Source organism: Ptychodera flava, chromosome 9, assembly GCF_041260155.1.
Source record: "Ptychodera flava strain L36383 chromosome 9, AS_Pfla_20210202, whole genome shotgun sequence".
Taxonomy (NCBI): Eukaryota; Metazoa; Hemichordata; class Enteropneusta; family Ptychoderidae; genus Ptychodera; species Ptychodera flava.
In genome coordinates, this window is record NC_091936.1 from 1,343,424 (window position 1) to 1,363,036 (window position 19,613).

The 19,613-nt window shown below is 37.3% G+C and overlaps 1 protein-coding gene across 4 annotated transcripts in view; it reads right to left on the reverse strand.

Annotated features, from left to right (window-relative positions):
* The window catches only part of LOC139141351 (dynactin subunit 2-like), a 147,646-nt gene that overhangs the window by 69,624 nt on the left and 58,409 nt on the right, over nucleotides 1-19,613 (reverse strand). For all 4 annotated transcript variants that reach the window (XR_011554156.1, XR_011554157.1, XM_070710985.1 and 1 more), the window contains exons 4-5: nucleotides 18,585-18,652; nucleotides 14,719-14,817 (exon numbers count right to left, since the gene is read on the reverse strand). Coding sequence is in view for 2 of the 4 variants with exons in the window: in XM_070710985.1 (XP_070567086.1) it covers nucleotides 14,719-14,817; nucleotides 18,585-18,652 (167 nt within the window). In the remaining 2 variants the exon portion in view is untranslated. The remainder of the gene's footprint in view (nucleotides 1-14,718; nucleotides 14,818-18,584; nucleotides 18,653-19,613) is intronic.

Here is a 19,613-nt window from a genome sequence, read left to right on the forward strand (position 1 = left end):
ATGCGATACAATATTATAATAATACTCGTCTAGTGAGTGTAACCCTGGTAATGTTAGCGTATCGGTGTTATATGACGACAACACCCAGTATCACTAGTTCTACACTTCAACTGTTCGGAATTTATAATACAGCCCTTCATTTTATCAAACTGACTCCGTTTTCTTTGCTTTGATTTTCAATAGAAGCGTTCAAAACATAAACGGTTCGTAGAGGAGTTGCAGCAAGATTCCATTGGAAAAAGTGCATGACAAACGCTGCTCTCATTTTGCTATCGAGATCGAGCGTATAGAAATTGCAGACAACATGAATGGCACACGTCGCCACTCACGGAAATGAATGCATGATTTCTGATCGAAAAGTTGTGCATGAGCGATTGCTGGGTCTCATCATCCTTTGAAAGCTTAAAGTTATTAAATGACTCTGAAAAGTTTGACAGACACTCGATACTGCTGAAAACCATCGCGACACGATCAGGTATAATGATACTGTAAAATCTTAAAAGACCTAATTTTTTGCGACATTTAGGCCTACAGCCCAGGATGACGGTGAGTTTTGCGTGCCAGTCGTAAAACGATATACATCAACAAGATTTGAAGCCCTACTCTCGGCCTCTGAGAGTGAGTATACACGACGGATTGTGCAACTCGACAAAACTGTTATGATAAGGCTGTTTTATTTTATAAAATGTACACTTATTATCACATCGATATATCGTGGTAACAGTCAGCCTTGTGAACTTTGGTTGAAGACCAAAGAGCAAACAAGATGTTTTAGCGGTCCACAAGCAAACGCAGTGAAACGTGAACTTGACTGTCGACTGCAGGTAGCACAATTGGGCTGTCGTGTAACATCTAGTCCTTATATCGGGCTTAGTTCAAAACCATGGAGCTTAAAAAAATACCTCCATGTTCAAAACCAAATATGTTTAGTCGACAGCACTGTTCTCGTGGTAGGTTTTTGTCTTAATGTCAATTTATCTAATATGTATACCGTATACTATTTTAATGAAAAGACCTGTATGGAAAAACAATCTTGAAAAAGTTACGATACTTGTCCTTTTGATTAAAAGTATAACTTCATCTGTTTCTTCATGAATGCAAGAGAGACCACATTTAAGCATATTTATGTTTTGGAAAATGTTGAAAGTAGTCCATACGTCATATCAAAATACAAACCATGTATTTTTTCCCTTATGTTTTACATTACAATAAAAAAGACGTAGTGATCAATGTTTACATACCAAATTTATTCATAAACCTTCCTTACTCATGACTGTTTTCAGGGTACTAAGCTATTCACTCACTCTTCTACCACTCGCGTTGGCTAATTTCAGAAAAGATTTTCAGCTCGCCAAACATTTTCAAATCACAATATCACATGCCCTGGTGTAGCGTACAATTGTACACAGCAATGTAGAGAGCATCATCCCCCATAGAAAGTCGTGAGAGACAAACTTTCTCGCTTTCATCATCAACATGTAGCCAGTGCATGAGCCTGTATTCCCCGGCCCCTTGATGTTTGACATCATTTTATAGTCCGAGAGTTAGAAAAAAATGTCAAATTCTCCTGTTAGTCCCATAGTCCCCCTAATGGTGGAAAACATTGATAAATGCATGCGCATTACAGTGAGGAAGATGAGGGCTGTGATTTTTTTCAGATTTTCCAGATCATGTAGCTGATTGATTCACTGATCATTCACTTACACTGTTCTGCAATCTATGTGAACAATATTTCTTTGGAGTGAATACTTGCTGACTCTATTGATAAAATGACATATCATGAAAAATTAAAGATTACAACATTCAAAAGCATAGTTTTGGTGGAGAGAGTGTTGAATTTAATGGTAATACAGGTCGTTAACAGCTGCATTTACTGAGGACCGGCAGTTTTCTGTAAGGACCTGAAGCTTTGGCTTGGTGCAGGTCCTTATGACCTGAAGCTATTTTCTCTTAATTTCGCACACTGTTTGTCACAGTCATTGCTTTTAATGGTTTGTTTAACTCCATAGGCAGAACAAGCACTGGGATTGAACAGTAGAGCATGATGTTCATCCTTCTGTCGTTGAAGACATGGCTGTTGGCATTCACTAGTAGTAGTAGTTCCATAACCATCATTTAAGTCCTTTCTTTTAGTGGACCTTGTCTTCTGCCATTATAAGAAATGCAAGTCACTGAATTTCTCCATTGGTAGTCTTGGTGCTTTGTGGAATGGGCAAGTGGAATTGTTACACTTTTTCACTGTAAACGCATAGCTATGGCTCAAACAGGATTGTCACAGAACTCTGATTGTTTTGCTCCTTTGCGGTAAGCTTCATTTGAAAGGAGTCATCTATTTGCTGCAGACACGTATAGTTGTAGTTGTTCCATTCCTGCATCAGATTCTAGCATGAATACATGGAATGTTCTTCTTTAAACTTAAGGTTCTGCAGAAGTGATGTGTTCAGATAGATGGGTTGCTGCAAGCTGTCAGTCACTGCTTCTCTCAAACCAGGGCTTTTCTCTTCTACTTTCCTTATCACAGCAGTGGAATTGCATTTCTGAAATATTCTCTCAAAAGCTTTACGCCATTTCTTTCTGCATTACTCCAACTACTTGTAGAGCCAAGTTGACAATAAGCATGATGCATTCAGTCAGATTCTTCCATGAATGACCATGGGGTGTTCGCATAGCTACTTAACAGCATTATAGTCACCACTGAGAAAGATGGTGATATATGTCAACTGGACATACAAATATCTCACTCAATGGTCACATCCACCATCAAAGTATACAAACAGCAGCTCAGATTTGACAAATTCTCTCTTCAGAGCTTGGCACAGTTCTACAGCATGTCTTTGTGGTAAAGACCTTTGGGAAGTGCTGTCTTTGATTCCTGCAGACTCTGCCTTTTTAAAAACTACTTTCAATATTTTCTGGAATATCTACTTTCAACATGACCACTAGTTGTCATCGTAACCTTTAATAGTAAGATCATGGTCAGCAACTTGAAAACTCTGACCAGAACCAACAAGCACTTATTTTTCACCCTCAACAGCAGCTACAGGATGGCCTCATTACCCTCGTTAGATTTTGTGTTTATCATCCACGGTAACAAATTTTGCATGTTCTGAAAACCAGATAGCCATTTCTTTCTAGTAATGGAATATGGCTGCAGCATAGTGTGCATCTCCTGGTTTCTAAGTTGCTACTGTTGTACCATACAAGTATTTGATGTTCAGATGTCCAGTGCATTGAAGGGATGGTTTGAAACTCAGGCTTTTGGGCCAGAACTGTAACCTCAGCCACTGTTTGGATGGAACTAATGTACCAGCAGGACACCTTTTCTAACTGTTTCTAACAAATGTGGAAACTTCTCACATAATTCCCTTCTCAGCTGTCGCATATTGGAATGTGGAACCTGCTACAGTATTTCTGTAGACAGGGCTGTTGCTTTGGTCAGAATGGTGTTTTCTGTATCACTGACATCAACCTTACATATAAAATACCGTCAAGGACAGTGTGCTCACATACGGTTTGAATTGGTAAATTCAAGAAATATTTAAACCAGAAAAACAAGAATGACAAAAGCAAATAAGGTCTGCAACTTAGGTACTGGAGGTCATCTTTAGGAACATGCATATCAACTTCTATAGCAATGGGACAAGCAGATCCTACAAGCAAATGTCAAAAAAAAAATTAGCCAGAGAAGCTTGACAAAAAGAAAAGGGGGGAGAGGGGGGAAAAAATGTACAAGGGATCTGGTAAAAAGTAACGCTATCTCATCAATCTTCTATCCCCTACCCCCTCCGGAATATCAAATGTTCCACCCCTTGGTTGACCATGTTTACATAAGACCAGCTGGTAGGAAATGTATTTACAACTTTGGGGATGTTTTAATTAATGCTATGAGTGCTATCATTCAAATGTAAACAGCACTCAAATCAGTTACAGATAGTGAAACGCCTTCCACTGTGGGGGGGGGGGGGGGGGGGATTACGACATATGGAATTATCCTGGATCCAAATTTCTCATCAGTTCTTGTGTGGCTTACATGCAAAAGTTGCAAAAATTGGTTCGCAATGAAAAAATTTACCTCAGCTTTGTTTTCTGGATCAAATTTTACTACAAATCGATACTAAATATGACAAAATTATGTTTACAGCCTTCGAAACTGTCTCACAACATATCCTGGGTTGGTGTGGGTCATTTAAGGTCACAAACTGAGAAAATTACCTAAAATACAAATTTGGGGGTTTCCCAACACTTTGAGCAGAAAATTTATCTAATAACATCACTCGGGACTTTTGTACCAAATAAAAAAGCTATCAGACAAGTAATTTTCAGAACAAGTTTTCTTGACCAAAAATGGCAAAATTGTCTTAAAAATACCGCAATTATACGGTGTCGCTCAAATTTGATCAGAATTGGTACATACCAAAGATCAACAATAAGTGTTATTTCTATCTGTTCAGTGCAGGAAAATTATACGTTGATGTTATGACAATTTCTGCATAGTACAACCAGAAAAACAACAAGAAATATTTAAACCAGAAAATTAAGAATGACAAAAGTAAATAAGCTCTGAAACTTTAGGTACTGAAGGTCAACTTTAGCAACATGCATTGCAGAGAATCTTTCTACCATGGATGTACAAAAATAGACATCCATGGTTTCAGCAGATCTGTTAATATGTCACAGTTCATAAACAATGACAGGAAATGACCAATCATCGTCCGCTCGCACGGCTCGTTAGCCAGACAGGAGTCTTCCACTGACTACGCCGTGCGTGATCACGCTGATATACTGTGCGAAGGAAATCTGATAGAACTTGAAAATCAGGTGGACCAATCACAGCACCCGTCACATACACAGAGAAATCTGAGATAGCACCGGCAAAGTGCAGTGTGCAACTACGACATAGATCGACGAACAATCTTCATATCAACGTTTCCCTGTCACTTACTTGGCATTCTAAAAGAAGTTTGCGGAGGACTTGACAATCGTGTTGGATCGAGGTATATTTGTAAACCATGTTTCGCCAAAGTAAATACTTTAGCCTTACACTCTCGCTTTGAATGCGTACGGGAAGAATTAGAAATGAAATGTAAACAACGACAGCGATCGCTGATTGGCTAGTTACAGGTCTTGTACAGTCGTGTGGTAGCGCTTTAAAAACCATGATCTGTGGGCTCGATCGACCAAGGCCTGATTTCGGGTTTCATCCAGCTCCCCAAACAGCAGGCCTTGGCAAGCGAAGATGATGACCAATTAGCTGTTTCAGTTACTGCTACCACTCCCAAACATAATAGGTACCCTGCATAAAAATAGGTTGAAGGTCAAAATCCTCTTATTCAGATGTGTGGGCTGATTCAGTTCACTGCCACCACTCCTGCACACTTGCAGTATTTCCCTTTTTCTTACCTCATTTGCACATTTTTGACACTGATATGTTCACATGAACAAATTCACATCTCAACCCCTACATCTACCTGTACACCGAATACTGAGACGGTAGCTTTGGCGGTATGGGAGCCTTTGTGTGTGACGGACATACATCCGCACATACATACCCACAAATATACAGACATACAGACGCCTCTCAGACTCATCATATAAGTTCTTTTTGGTATTTATATATAAAACCAAATATGAGCTAAAAATACAAATTTGTATATTTCAGGACACTTTCCACATATCTAACTATTGTCATTCCTTGACATCTGTACACCAAATATAAAAGCTGTCTGTCTAGGGGCTTTAAAAGAAAATACTTTCTACGATATTCTGACCAAAATTAAAAATGACAAAAATTGCCCTAAAACAGTAATTTTTCCAATTTTGTCATAATTTCAGCAAATAGAAGGGTAAAACCTTTGCAAACATCCAACCCAAATTTGAGAGAAACTGGGCCGGCGGTTTCAGAGAAGAAGAATCTTTCCTTAAAATGAGGAAAATCACAAAAAAATTCAGCAAAAATACAAAATTCAAGATATCTTCACGATATACATGTACATAAAACTGTATAAGGTCTACCTAAGGTACTTGCATACTAATTTTTAAAGCAATCAAACCAGCGGTTCTTGAGCTATTGATTTTTGACCATTTTCACATTTTTAAGCTCATTTGCATAATTTGGGCACTGCAAACTTCATTTGAACAAAATCCCATCTACAGCCCAGGATGCATCCACAGACCAAATACTTCGCTAAAAAGAGCAGCGGCTCGTGAGTTTTTGAAGTTGACGGACATACTGTACGTACGTACATACATACATACATACACACATACATACATACAGACGCCACAATCTTCAGCTTATATGATAACCTCACATTGGTATAACTAAATGTGAGCTAAAAAGATAGTTTCTCATAATCATATTTTCCATCCACACAACACATATCAAATCTGTAAGTACTGCAGTTCTCAAGATATTTGAGTGGACGGACATCCTCAAAAACGGACAAACATACATACATACATACATATAGACTGATGCTGGACGGATGCCCATCCCTATAGCTTCTATAGACTATACTCTATAGTAGCCAAAAACGTCATCTAACAAACAGATATCAGACAACATGTATGAGTGTGCCCTCTAATCAAGGTGACTTATCGAAACTGCATTGCTACAATTTTAATACAGAAGCTGTTTTGAGTCAGATAGTCTAGTGGACACTAATTTTATGTTATCTTGTCTAGTCACAGGAATCTTATGTTACGTGGCATTGCTGTGGCTAACATTGGAAACTTTGAGTTTAATATTTACACATTTAAAAGCTTACCTTCTCAAGGACACAAGGTTGTGAGTTTGTCAACATCAAGAGACTCTATTGTGTGCCTGTGGCACTTCGGTAGATTGTACCCTTGGAATATATCAAAGTACTCTGGTATTAGGCAGGATCGTTGATGAAATGTATTGGTGTGGATCAGTGATCTAGAAACAGTTGGCAAGAACAGGTACAAACTGATCTCCCACAGATACGCACTGTTTTCGCCATTATAAATTTTGATCTTCAAGCCATCTGACAATGGTGTTCTGAAGCTCAAATCTTGTGTTTGGTTGATTTAAAATATGAAAGGCTGGTCGCACTGTATTGTGCCAAGCAAGAAGTAGTACTTGAAAGGTACTCACTGCAGATGATGTAAGTTTGTCTCTCGGTAAACAATCGTAGTCTACAAGCATGAATTGGAAGTATTCGCTGAACTCTAAGCAGTATGCAACTTTTGCTGTTAAAGGGACTGTCTCGAAATTTCGATTTACCTCTTTCAACACAAGCTGTCACAAGCACCTTGACACAGGACTGTTCATATTCAATTGGTAGGATGAATCGATTGCCCGTTGACAGAACTCTCTTCCGAGATCTTGGTACACTCGAGTCGATAAAGTACACTCTGTGTTTGCATCGACAAGACCAAACGGTCATAATACCTTAGCCCTGGCTGTAACTTGTACAGAAATCAGCATTTATGCAAACCATGTGCATGGCAACCACATACATGAACACTTTGCTGTTTATAGTTAAAACAGTACACTACCCATGCGTGGCCTAAAGACATTCCATTTTATGGCTATGCATGGCACACGGTCAGTGTAATACTGTAGAAATTTTCTTCTGGGCGCACACAAAATGAGAAAAATAGCGTCAATGACACAGTAGCTCCCATCCTGGACTATTTAGTGTTTGTTCTCTGGTCAGATATTTGAACATGTGTGAAAGGGATAAAGTGCATGAAGTGAAAATACTTAAATGTAATGTACTGGAGACAGTGAAATATGTTTAATGTATTTATTCAGAATATAAAATGGAAAAAATATAGAATTAGAAATATCGAATACTGTGATACAACCATTAACTCAACAAGTCATTGACAATGACATAGTCCCCACTTGTAATAGGAGTATTAGTCTTGATGGGGCAGGGAAATGTGGTCATTAAGAAGTATCACTAGAGTGTATATGTTGAGATCTATGGGCACATAGGTCTATGTCGTTGTTCCCAATTTGAAACACATGAGGCATGTGTAAGTTATGGTTCTAAATCGGGAAAAAAGATCAGACCTCTAGCAGTATTGGCCAGCCAAGAAATACACATGCGCATAATAAATGAGGTACAAGATGTGACATCTTAAGGTCTAATATCCTAACAAAATTGGAGGGTATAGAACTTGTGGTAACTGACATATGCATTTATATGTATAATCAAGGTCAAAGGTCATAGAGGTCACATGAAATTTTGAAAAAAAAATTATATTGCTAATTAATCCATATATGCCAAAAAATCAGACGTCTAGCTCTATTCGCCTGCCCAGAATTAGATGTGTGCATAATTAATGAGGTAAAGCGTGTGTTGTCATAAGTTCTCCCATCCTACTAAATACAAAGGACATAGCACTTGTGGTTACTTATTTATTGACATAAACATATATTTTAGGATAAAGGTCATCGAAGTCACATGACATTTGGTCAAAAAATTTCTCTCCTATAGTTATCCCTATATACCAAAAATCAGACCTCTAGCTCTATTGGCTCGCTCAAAATTAGATATGCACATAATTAATGAGGTACAATATAAGGTTTTCCATAATACCATTTATGAAGGGTGTAGCACTTGTGGTTACTGAGTTATGGACAAATATGTATATTTGAGGTCAAAGGTCACCGAGGTCATGTGACATTTTGTCAAAAAAATTGTATTGCTAGGTTATCCCTATATACAAAAAATCAGACCTCTAGCTCTATTGGCTCGCTCAAAATTAGATATGTGCATAATTAATGAGGTACAATATGTGGCGTCATAAGGTGTCCCATCATACCATACATAAGGGTGTAGCACTTGTGGTTATTGAGTTATGGACAAATATGTATATTTGAGGTCAAAGGTCACCAAGGTCATGTGACATTTTGTCAAAAAAATTGTATTGCTAAGTTATCCCTACATACCAAAAATCAGACCTCTAGCTCTATTGGTTCGCTCAAAATTAGATATGCACATAATTAATGAGGTACAATACAAGGTTTTCCATAATACCATTTATGAAGGGTGTAGCACTTGTGGTTACTAAGTTATGGACAAATATGTATATTTGAGGTCAAAGGTCACTGAGGTCACGTGACATTTTGTCAAAAAAATTGTATTGCTAGGTTATCCCTACATACCAAAAATCAGACCTCTAGCTCTATTGGTCGCTGAAAATTAGATATGTGCATAATTATTGAGGTACAATATGTGGCATCATAAGGTGTCCCATGATACCATACATGAAGGGTGTAGCACTTGTGGTTACTGAGTTATGGACAAATATGTATATTTGAGGTCAAAGGTCACTGAGGTCATGTGACATTTTGTCAAAAAAATAGCGTCAATGACACTGTAGCTCCCATCCTGGACTATTTAGTGTTTGTTCTCTGGTCAGATATTTGAACATGTGTGAAAGGGATAAAGTGCATGAAGTGAAAATACTTAAATGAAATGTACTGGAGACAGTGAAATATGTTTAGTGTAATTATTCAGAATATAAAATGGAAAAAATACAGAATTAGATATATCGAATACTGTGATACAACCATTAACTCAACAAGTCATTTACAATGACATAGTCCCCACTTGTAATAGGAGTATTAGTCTTGATGGGGTAGGAAAATGTGGTCATTAAGAAGTATCACTGGAGTGTATATGTTGAGATCTATGGGCACATAGGTCTATGTCGTTGTTCCCAATTTGAAACACATGAGGCATGTCTAAGTTATGGTTCTAAATCGGGAAAAAAGATCAGACCTCTAGCAGTATTGGCCAGCCAAGAAATACATATGCGCATTATAAATGAGGTACAAGATGTGACATCTTAAGGTCTAATATCCTATCAAAATTGCAGGGTATAGAACTTGTGGTTACTGAAATATGCATATATATGTATAATCAAGGTCAAAGGTCATTGAGGTCACATGACATTTTGAAAAAAAAATTGTATTGCTAATTAATCCCTATATGCCAAAAATCAGACCTCTAGCTCTATTCGCTCGCCCAGAATTAGATGTGTACATAATTAATGAGGTAAAGCGTGTGTTGTCATAAGGTCTCCCATCCTACTAAATACAAAGGACATAGCACTTGTGGTTACTTATTTATTGACATAAACATATATTTTAGGTAAAAGGTCATCGAGATCACATGACATTTGGTCAAAAAATTTCTCTCCTATAGTTATCCCTATATACCAAAAATCAGACATCCAGCTCTATTGGTTCTCTCAGAATGAGATATGCACATAATTATTGAGGTACAGTATGTGGCGTCATAAGGTGTCCAATCATACCAAACATGAAGGCTGTAGCACTTGTGGTTACCGAGTTATGGAAAAATATGTATATTTGAGGTCAAAGGTCACCGAGGTCACGTGACATTTTGTCAAAAAAATTGTTTTGCTAAGTTATCCCTACATACCAAAATCAGACCTCTAGCTCCATTGGCTCGCTCAAAATTAGATATGTGCATAATTAATGAGGTACAATATGTGGCGTCATAAGCTGTCCCATCATACCATACATGAAGGCTGTAGCACTTGTGGTTACTGAGTTATGGACAAATATGTATATTTGAGGTCAAAGGTCACCGAGGTCACGTGACATTTTGTCAAAAAATTGTATTGCTAAGTTATCCCTACATACCAAAAATCAGACCTCTAGCTCTATTGGCTCGCTCAAAATTAGATATGTGCATAATTAATGAGGTACAATATGTGGCGTCATAAGCTGTCACATCATACCATACATGAAGGGTGTAGCACTTGTGGTTACTGAGTTATGGACAAATATGTATATTTGAGGTCAAAGGTCATCCAGGTCACGTGACATTTTGTCAAAAAAATTGTATTGCTAAGTTATCCCAATATACCAAAAATCAGACCTCTAGCTCTATTGGCTCGCTCAAAATTAGATATCCGCATAATTAATTAGGTACGATATGTGGCGTCATAAGGTGTCCCATCATACCATACATGAAGGCTGTAGCACTTGTGGTTACTGAGTTATGGACAAATATGTATATTTGAGGTCAAAGGTCATCCAGGTCACGTGACATTTCGTCAAAAAAATTGTATTGCTAAGTTATCCCTATATACCAAAAATTAGACCTCTAGCTATATTGGCTCGCTCAAAATTAGATATGCGCATAATTAATGAGGTACGATATGTGGCGTCATAAGCTGTCCCATCATACCATACATGAAGGCTGTAGCACTTGTGGTTACTGAGTTATGGACAAATATGTATATTTGAGGTCAAAGGTCACCGAGGTCACGTGACATTTTGTAAAAAAAATTGTATTGCTAAGTTATCCCTATATACCAAAAATCAGACCTCTAGCTCTATTGGCTCGCTCAAAATTAGATATGTGCATAATTAATGAGGTACAATATGTGGCATCATAAGGTGTCCCATCATACCATACATGAAGGGTGTAGCACTTGTGGTTACTGAGTTATGGACAAATATGTATATTTGAGGTCAAAGGTCACCGAGGTCACGTGACATTTTGTCAAAAAAATTGTTTTGCTAAGTTATCCCTATATACCAAAAATCAGACCTCTAGCTCTATTGGCTCGCTCAAAATTAGATATGCACATAATTAATGAGGTACAATATGTTGCGTCATAAGGTGTCCCATCATACCATACATGAAGGCTGTAGCACTTGTGGTTACTGAGTTATGGACAAATATGTATATTTGAGATCAAAGGTCATCAAGGTCACATGACATTTTGTCAAAATATCCGAGATATATGCGTGAACGGATGGACTTACGGATGGACGAACAGACGGACATGACCCAATCTATAAGCTCACTGGACTTCATCTGTGGGGACTAAAAATTGTGTCACTGCATCCTTTTTGCAATATGAATACGATGAGAAACTAAATTTTTTTTTTTTCGTGGCCTTATACATGGGAGTCTATGGAGATCTGCCTTATACATGGGAGTCTATGGACGTGTAAACTAAAAATATGCAAATTTCACCACGATTTGCTCAAATTTGGAAAGGTCACTCCAATGCACTTCCATACCAAGTTTCAAATCAATCGGACTTGTGGTTTCAGAGCAGGAGATTTTTTGACCAAAAATGGGAGAAAATTACAAAAAAATTCATGAAAAATAGCAAGTCCAAGATACTGACCCAAGATGTGCACAATCATTTCATGTCAGCCAAAGTACTTACATGCTAATTTTTCATGTAATCTGCTCAGTGGTTATTGAGTTTTTTCAATTTTGACTGTTTTTACATTTTTTCACTTAATTTGCATATTTTTGGCAATGACAACTTCATTTGAACAAAATCTCATCTGCAGCCCATCATCCATGTACACACCAAATATCAAGATGAAATGTACAGCGGTTTTGGAGTTTTTGATGTTGACGGACAGACATACAGACATACAGACATACAGACATACAGACGTACAGACATACAGACATACATACATACATACAGACATTTCCCTAGCCTATAAGAATAGCTTCCATTGCCATATATACATATGGCTATGGGAGCTAAAAATGAGCTGAAATTCACTTTTTACAGCTCACAGTCACTTGAATTTCTAGTATTTTCAGTTGAATTGTCAGGAGTGTTCTGGGGCAATTTGTGTTCATATCATAAAGGCAATTTTCCTGGGAGATTAGGCCTAAGTATGATAATTTATGATTAAAAATGATAAAATGTGGTAATGTTGACGATATTTTGAAAAAAGAAAACTGAAGGTTTTAGAGCCTCTATGCTTTTAGGAGGTACACTATAATAATTCACTATTATAAATGATATAAATTTGATATGTAGATGATATTAAATTATACAGTGTTACATCTAGACGGGGATAGGGGATTTCCCCTCTTTTGAAATCTTGGCACCCCCAATTAATTTGTCAAGGGGGACTACTCCCCCCCCCCAATGTGCCAGTCACACCTTAGAGGTAGTAGAACACATGGACTGGTGAAATGCCCCTCCCTCCCCCCCAATTTTCTGGTAAAGAGGGAAAAATCCCCCTTGTTGATGCCACCCTGGATGAAACACTCATATTTTAAGCACAATAAATAAGAAACTTTTCATTAATTTATAATGTTATGCTTAAAATTAAGAACCCTGATGTTTTGTATGGAAATCTGTAGATGATGAACTTTTATACCATCGGGGAGGCAAAAAGGATAATTTATATAACAATGATGATAAAAAATGAATATCATTACCATATTAAGTTTCGCAAATAGAATCAAAGACCCACAAGGTTATTTGACTATATGGGTGTGCAAAGTAAGAACCTTGATATAGGATATGAAAATTTGTACGTTCAGAAGCTCACATTTGCATTTAACCTGACAATCGCTTTTGAAGTGAATTTAGAGGTCTGGTCGTATTTTAACCACTCTGGCCGACATTCTTATTGGCGTCGATAGACCGAAAAGCAGTACATATCATACGTCTTGCTGGTTATATACCTTTACATTTACGCCTACCGCAGTGCAACGCACGTCGGCTTACTAAAATTCGAACTGTAATCGGGAAGTTTTTTCGTGAGAAAAAAATCAGGCCATTGCCTTCGAAAACAGTTTAAATCCACGTTATTATCCTTCTCTTGTTTCTTGGTCCACTTCAAAACCGAAGATCGTACAGTGAAGTTTGACCTTGCGATAGCTTCCGTCTTCATTTGTTCATCGACCATTTTGAGTTAAGCTAACGACGGCCGACAGGTGTAGTATGCACGCTTTCATTGGCGTATATAAAGGTCACCACATAGGAATCAGCAATTCAGGTAGCCAATAGCATCGTCTGTTGCAATTCTGATTTTTATTGAGGCAGTACAGAAAGACTGTGCTGCATCGTAGTACAAGGAGATCGTAGTAGTCAATCAACTTCTCAATTTTGTTTCACATAAAAGCAGTTGAAAAGTTTGATTACACAGCTTGTGAAACTTGTCCGTATCATTTCAGAAGGTAAAAAAATGTTTTAGCTATGAAAGAGTTCAATTTTCTGAAAAAAGTAGCCGGCGAAATCTTGAAAGTAACCGGTCAATTTCGCCGGCTGCCGGCTCTTAATGAAACCCTTGATACATATGGCTATGGGAGCTAAAAAAGGGCTGACATGGCTGGTCTACATCAATGGATGAGAAACAAACCTTATTTTGACCTTGTGCAACTAGACATATCAAGTATATTGTTATTACACAAGCCTTCTCAAAACTCTAAGCAAACTTTCAATTGATGTAATACATGTAGTTTAAATCACTTACATAGTTGAAAATACTATATGATTTTATCCTGATTCCATCTCCACTTGTACAATATTGATTTAATATATCTGTAGCTGATTTAAGGCAGTTTGGAATAATATAAAAACCCATAAAGAGTGGCAGGTTTTGAACCTTACAGTCATTGATAACTCTGAAATAACAGAGCTCATTGCCATTAAGGTCATGAATTACATTTTCTCTTCAGTCGTCACTATCAGACATGTATACTCTCATTTGGCAACAAGGCTTTTGTTGATAAATGAGAGTATGTGTATGATAGACTTGACAAAACCCTCTGTGCTATGTTATTGTTAACATTACATGAAAACTACACTGCCATGTCAGAGAAACATGAAAATACTTCTGTACAAAGAAATCTATCAATTGACATCTTAATCATGCTTTAGTAAATTAACAGATAAAATATTACATACATCATGATATTTCAATCTCACCTGAATCTTTTCCATATTTTCAGCTAACTCTCTTATTTCATGCTGTAGTCTTTGGTATCTTTGCATTGGCGTCTCCACAACACCATCATTCTCGCCAACCTACAGTATATAACGTGTGACAAACTGTCGAATCTAACTATCTGACTTTCTTGGATGTTAACATCCTGATAATTAATGACTGCTGACAAATATCATATTGGCTTAATATCCATGCCACCGCCCTGATTACCTCAGGCATACAATTGTCTACAACTGGAATAATAATGTCACTCATGGTCCAGTAGCAGAAAAGTCACTCATAGTCCAGTGGTAGATACATTTATTAAAGCAAGTTACCAACTTTTAATGTAAATCATTTCCTTCCTCTAATAGACCAGTAAGTCAAAGACCTCCTGAGAACTGAACCAATATACGGTAACTAAGTTGAAAGGCTGGCAAGCTATTGGTTGGTATCCATTGAGAAGGATGCACACGCCAATGTTTGGTTCATGTTCACTGACTTATTGTCAAACAACATTACATGAAATTTTACTGGTTGGGTGTGAAAAAAACATAACATCAATCTATGAACAATATTTGTAGGCCGATTTCTGACAGTCAACCTTATCTGCTGAGCCAGCCAATGTTCACAATTATCAATAGTGGTAAGAACTATCAATAGTTGGAAGCACATTTTTGATAAGTTGTAAATTCAGCATTTTACTGGTAAAATCTGGCCAAACAAGGTAAAACATAGGGCGAATGTCCCTGAAGCTACTATAGACATGGATACAAAATTAAATATTTCCTGACTGTATGAAATTATCTAACAAAGGTCGTCCTAGGGACCTGTAAACCAAATATTAAAACTGTCTGACAAGCGGTTTTGAAAAAACAAGCGACCCAACGGTAGACAAAGCTCTGCTGTGTTATGTAGAGAATAACTTTTTGAGACACATGTATTGATGAAGAAGGTGGATATCGTTGATAGCTCATTTCAGGATGGCCTGACCAAAAATGGCAAAATTAGCTGCAAAAATACAAAATTGATGACTTCATCATAATTTCAATATATTACACTAAGATAATCCTAGGAACCTGTATACCAAATATCAAAGCTATCCGATAACTAACTTTTGAGAAACAAATATTTTGACCAAAAATGGCACAAAATTGACCCAAAAATATAAAAATTGAAAATTGCATCAAATTTCAATATATCACACTAAGACAACCCCCTAGGAACCTGTATACTAAATATCAAAGGCATCAGACGAGTAGTTTTTGAGAAACACATTTTTTGACCAAAAATGGCAAAAATTGCACCAATAATACAAAATTGCAGATTTCATCATATATTCAATATATCATATTTAGTTCATCTGTAGGAACCTGTATACCAAATATCAGAGCTGTCAGACGAGTGGTTTTGATGAAATAAAGTTTTGACCAAAAATGACAAAAAATTCCTTATAAATACAGATTTGCATATTTCATCACAATTTGAACAAATCTAAGTTGGGTTATCCCTAGGGACCTGTATACCAAATAACAAAGCTGTCTGACCAGCGGTTATGAAGAAGATTTTTTACCAAAAACACCTTTTTATGCGCTAATTTGCATATTTTCAACAATATCAAAAAATTAAAAAAATTAGTTTCTCAGAATTATATTTTGCATCTACCCAACAAATATCAAATCAGTAAGTACTGTGGTTCTCAAGATATTTGAGTGGACGGACGCCTCACAAACGGACATACATACACACCGGTACATACATACATACATACATACCGACTGACGACGGACGCTGGACGGATACCCATCCCAATAGCTTCTATAGACTACAGTCTATAGTAGCTAAAAACATAGCGTTAAAGGTATACAGTCACCTGTAATCTAAATATGCCCATACATGGTCAAAGGGGCGTTCCTTGGTATTCAAAATGTCCATGTGAGGGCGCTGTTTTTAAAAAGCGGCCACCCGCTTAAAATCTGTGATTGGTTAGATTTTTTCTTTTCATGGCAACTGTGGCAAAATTTGAACAGGTGACAGTATATCTTTAATGACACTTGGCTTACATTTGGTTCCGGAAGGAGTATACATATGACATTTAATAGCTTCTACCCATATATGGGCCTTAGCTTGTAATAATCACAAGCAACCTAGTGACCGATAAGGCTCTGCTGTGTTATGTAGAGAACAAGTCATTGTTAATGTCACAGTCCAGTGTTCTCCCTGAATAAGGTAACAGGGGCATGGCGGCCTCTTGTAAATTCCGAGCGCTCCCTTGCCAGGAGTGAAAAAGATTTATTTTTTTGAAAAATAAAAAAAAAGTTGACGGTGATTTACAAGCAAAATGCAAGTGTGAGCGTCGATCCTGCAGGCTGCAAACGTAAATCTCATCGATCTTGCAAATCTCGCGAGTTTGTAATGTCATCCGAGATCATAGGCCCATGTACAACTCATCGATGGCAGCCATATTTGCATGGCTCAGGCCGTAACGTTATCCACGGTCCCTCCATAGGGACCGTGCATTAGGTAACCGACTTAGCAAAAAACTTCGCTGGATGACCTCTCGTAGTCAGCTTGGCATAGTATCGACAAGTTTCCGGCAAACATCTTGGGTCAATTTGTTGCAAGATGGCATAGATATGGTGCAAAGCACTACAATGTGACCGCTCAAGTGGTCATGGGGAGGTCAGGCTGGGGGTTTCCCCCTCCTGCCATCAGAGCTTTGCATTACTGCAGTGTCAAAGTAAAAATCAAAACACACTCACATTTCCTCAGCCTGATAATCGTCCAGGCTGAGCCTGAAAAATACATCCTTTAGCTTTGGGAGGGAATATAGAAGCGAAATACCACCCTTCTTGTAAAACTTCAGTATACTCTGCTGTCCTGGGTTACCTTCTTGCTTCCTTGGCATGTTTAGTCAACTAAGTAGATTAGCTAATGTTACCAAGCCTGTGTCATGCATGAATGGCTGCCGTTGATGATTTGCCAATGGGATTATGATCTCAGATGGCATTACAAGATTGCGAGATAGGCAAGATCAATATCATCTTGTTTTTTCGTAAATTTTATTGTTTTATAAATAAATAAATTCACTTGTTTCAAGTGGGGTCTGGGAATGTATAAGCGGGAGCCACGCCCCTGTTACCTTATTAAGGGAGAACACTGGACCTTGTATTGATGTGCATGTATTGATGTGCATGTATTGATGTGCATGTATTGATGTGCATGTACACTGCTGATGTGCCAAGTATGAGTGGAATTTGTTAAGCTAAATCTGTGTACTAGTTTGGCAATAGATGTGGCTATGTTTTGAGAGTAGAATGGAAAGGTCAGAACAAAATGGCCACTTGGCTTGGTAGCCACATTAGACTGTACCGGGGAGAAATTTGACATCCATCTGTAAAGTCATTATGTGTTGTCCTTCTGCCAAGTTCAAATGAATTTGGATAAGACTTGTGCGAGTACTAGCTTTCGACATGGAAAAATCAGACAAGGCTGCATAGCAACCATATCGGATCATATAATTACTCTCAAGAGTTGGCACCACCTACAGTGCCCTTTCAGTGGACCAAACTGGGTAAAAAAGTCAATTGGTGGAGATAACTAGCAAAAAAGCAAAAAAGAAAAGCTTGTGGTGGGAAAAAAGACAAATGTAAAGCTTGTTACAAATTATTTAAATTATTCTGATAATTACTTCGTTTTCAACCACTTTGTGTACGTATACATGAAAATAAGTGCAAAGATTAGTATTTGAAATGTCCCAAATCATTTCAATCATTGTTTAATTAATACAGATGCATGTCTTTCTACAATGTTGAAATAATGAAAAACAGCTAAAAACGTTATGGTTCAATAGTAATAAAACACTAACCATTTCATACTCAGTTTTGGTACAGTCATAGCCAGTTTTTCTATACTTTCCTATGCGATCAGAGAAATCTGCAAAAGAAAACGAGAAGTTCTTTAAGTTTCCACATTTGTATCATACGCCAACAGGACATAACCTTAAATGTAATGTGTAGAGCAGAAACTTCAAAGCAAATGTATACATCATAACCTTACAATGAAGTTCCAAAGAAAGGCAATACTCTGTTGAAAAGCCACCATTGCAATTACTGAGATCACATCTTTGTAGCCGAAAAAACATAACATCACAGTGACTAAAATACGACATATGATAATAAATCTTCATGCCACAAAACAAGTACATAAGTAAAAATTTGGTTCTGAACAATTTCCTTTGGTAGGCAATTCCATACGAGTAGAGCAGAACAACAAAGTGGTTGGTCTCAATATGATTTGAGCTTAATCTATTGAAGTTTGTAAGTGAAAAAAGAGATTTGTTAAGTTTGAACAGCTGCAATATATATGGTGCAGCAATCCAATTGACCGTTAGCTTTGTTTGTGAGAACAAGGATTTTGAACTTTACTTTGTTAATTGTAGTACCAGGGGGTCAGAAAAATGTTTTCGGAATACGTGTAATGATCAAACTTCTTGGAATGTATAATTTGAGCTCTTTGTAGAAGTGAGTTGTGATTTTGATACTGCATTTAGCTGACCATTGCAATAGTCAAAACTTTCCCGAGCGAGTTTAAGAAGGCAGTTTTAAGGCAAGTTAAAAAAAATACCGTCATTCATGATAATAGTGTACTTCAAGTTCAACAACCAGTGAAAATACCACACATTAAAAAGAAATTCAATTAGTTTACACTTTTTACAACACGCAGAAAGCTTTGCAATTAAAACATTCTGACAGTAATAGCAAGGCCATGAATAAGTATGAGGTTGTACTGTACATGTATGACCATCTGTTTTGCTCATTTGCTTATCAGTCATTCCATCAACTTCGTTCTACTAAACTTGCAGATGTCGGACATATTTGACAAATACTGAAGTCAA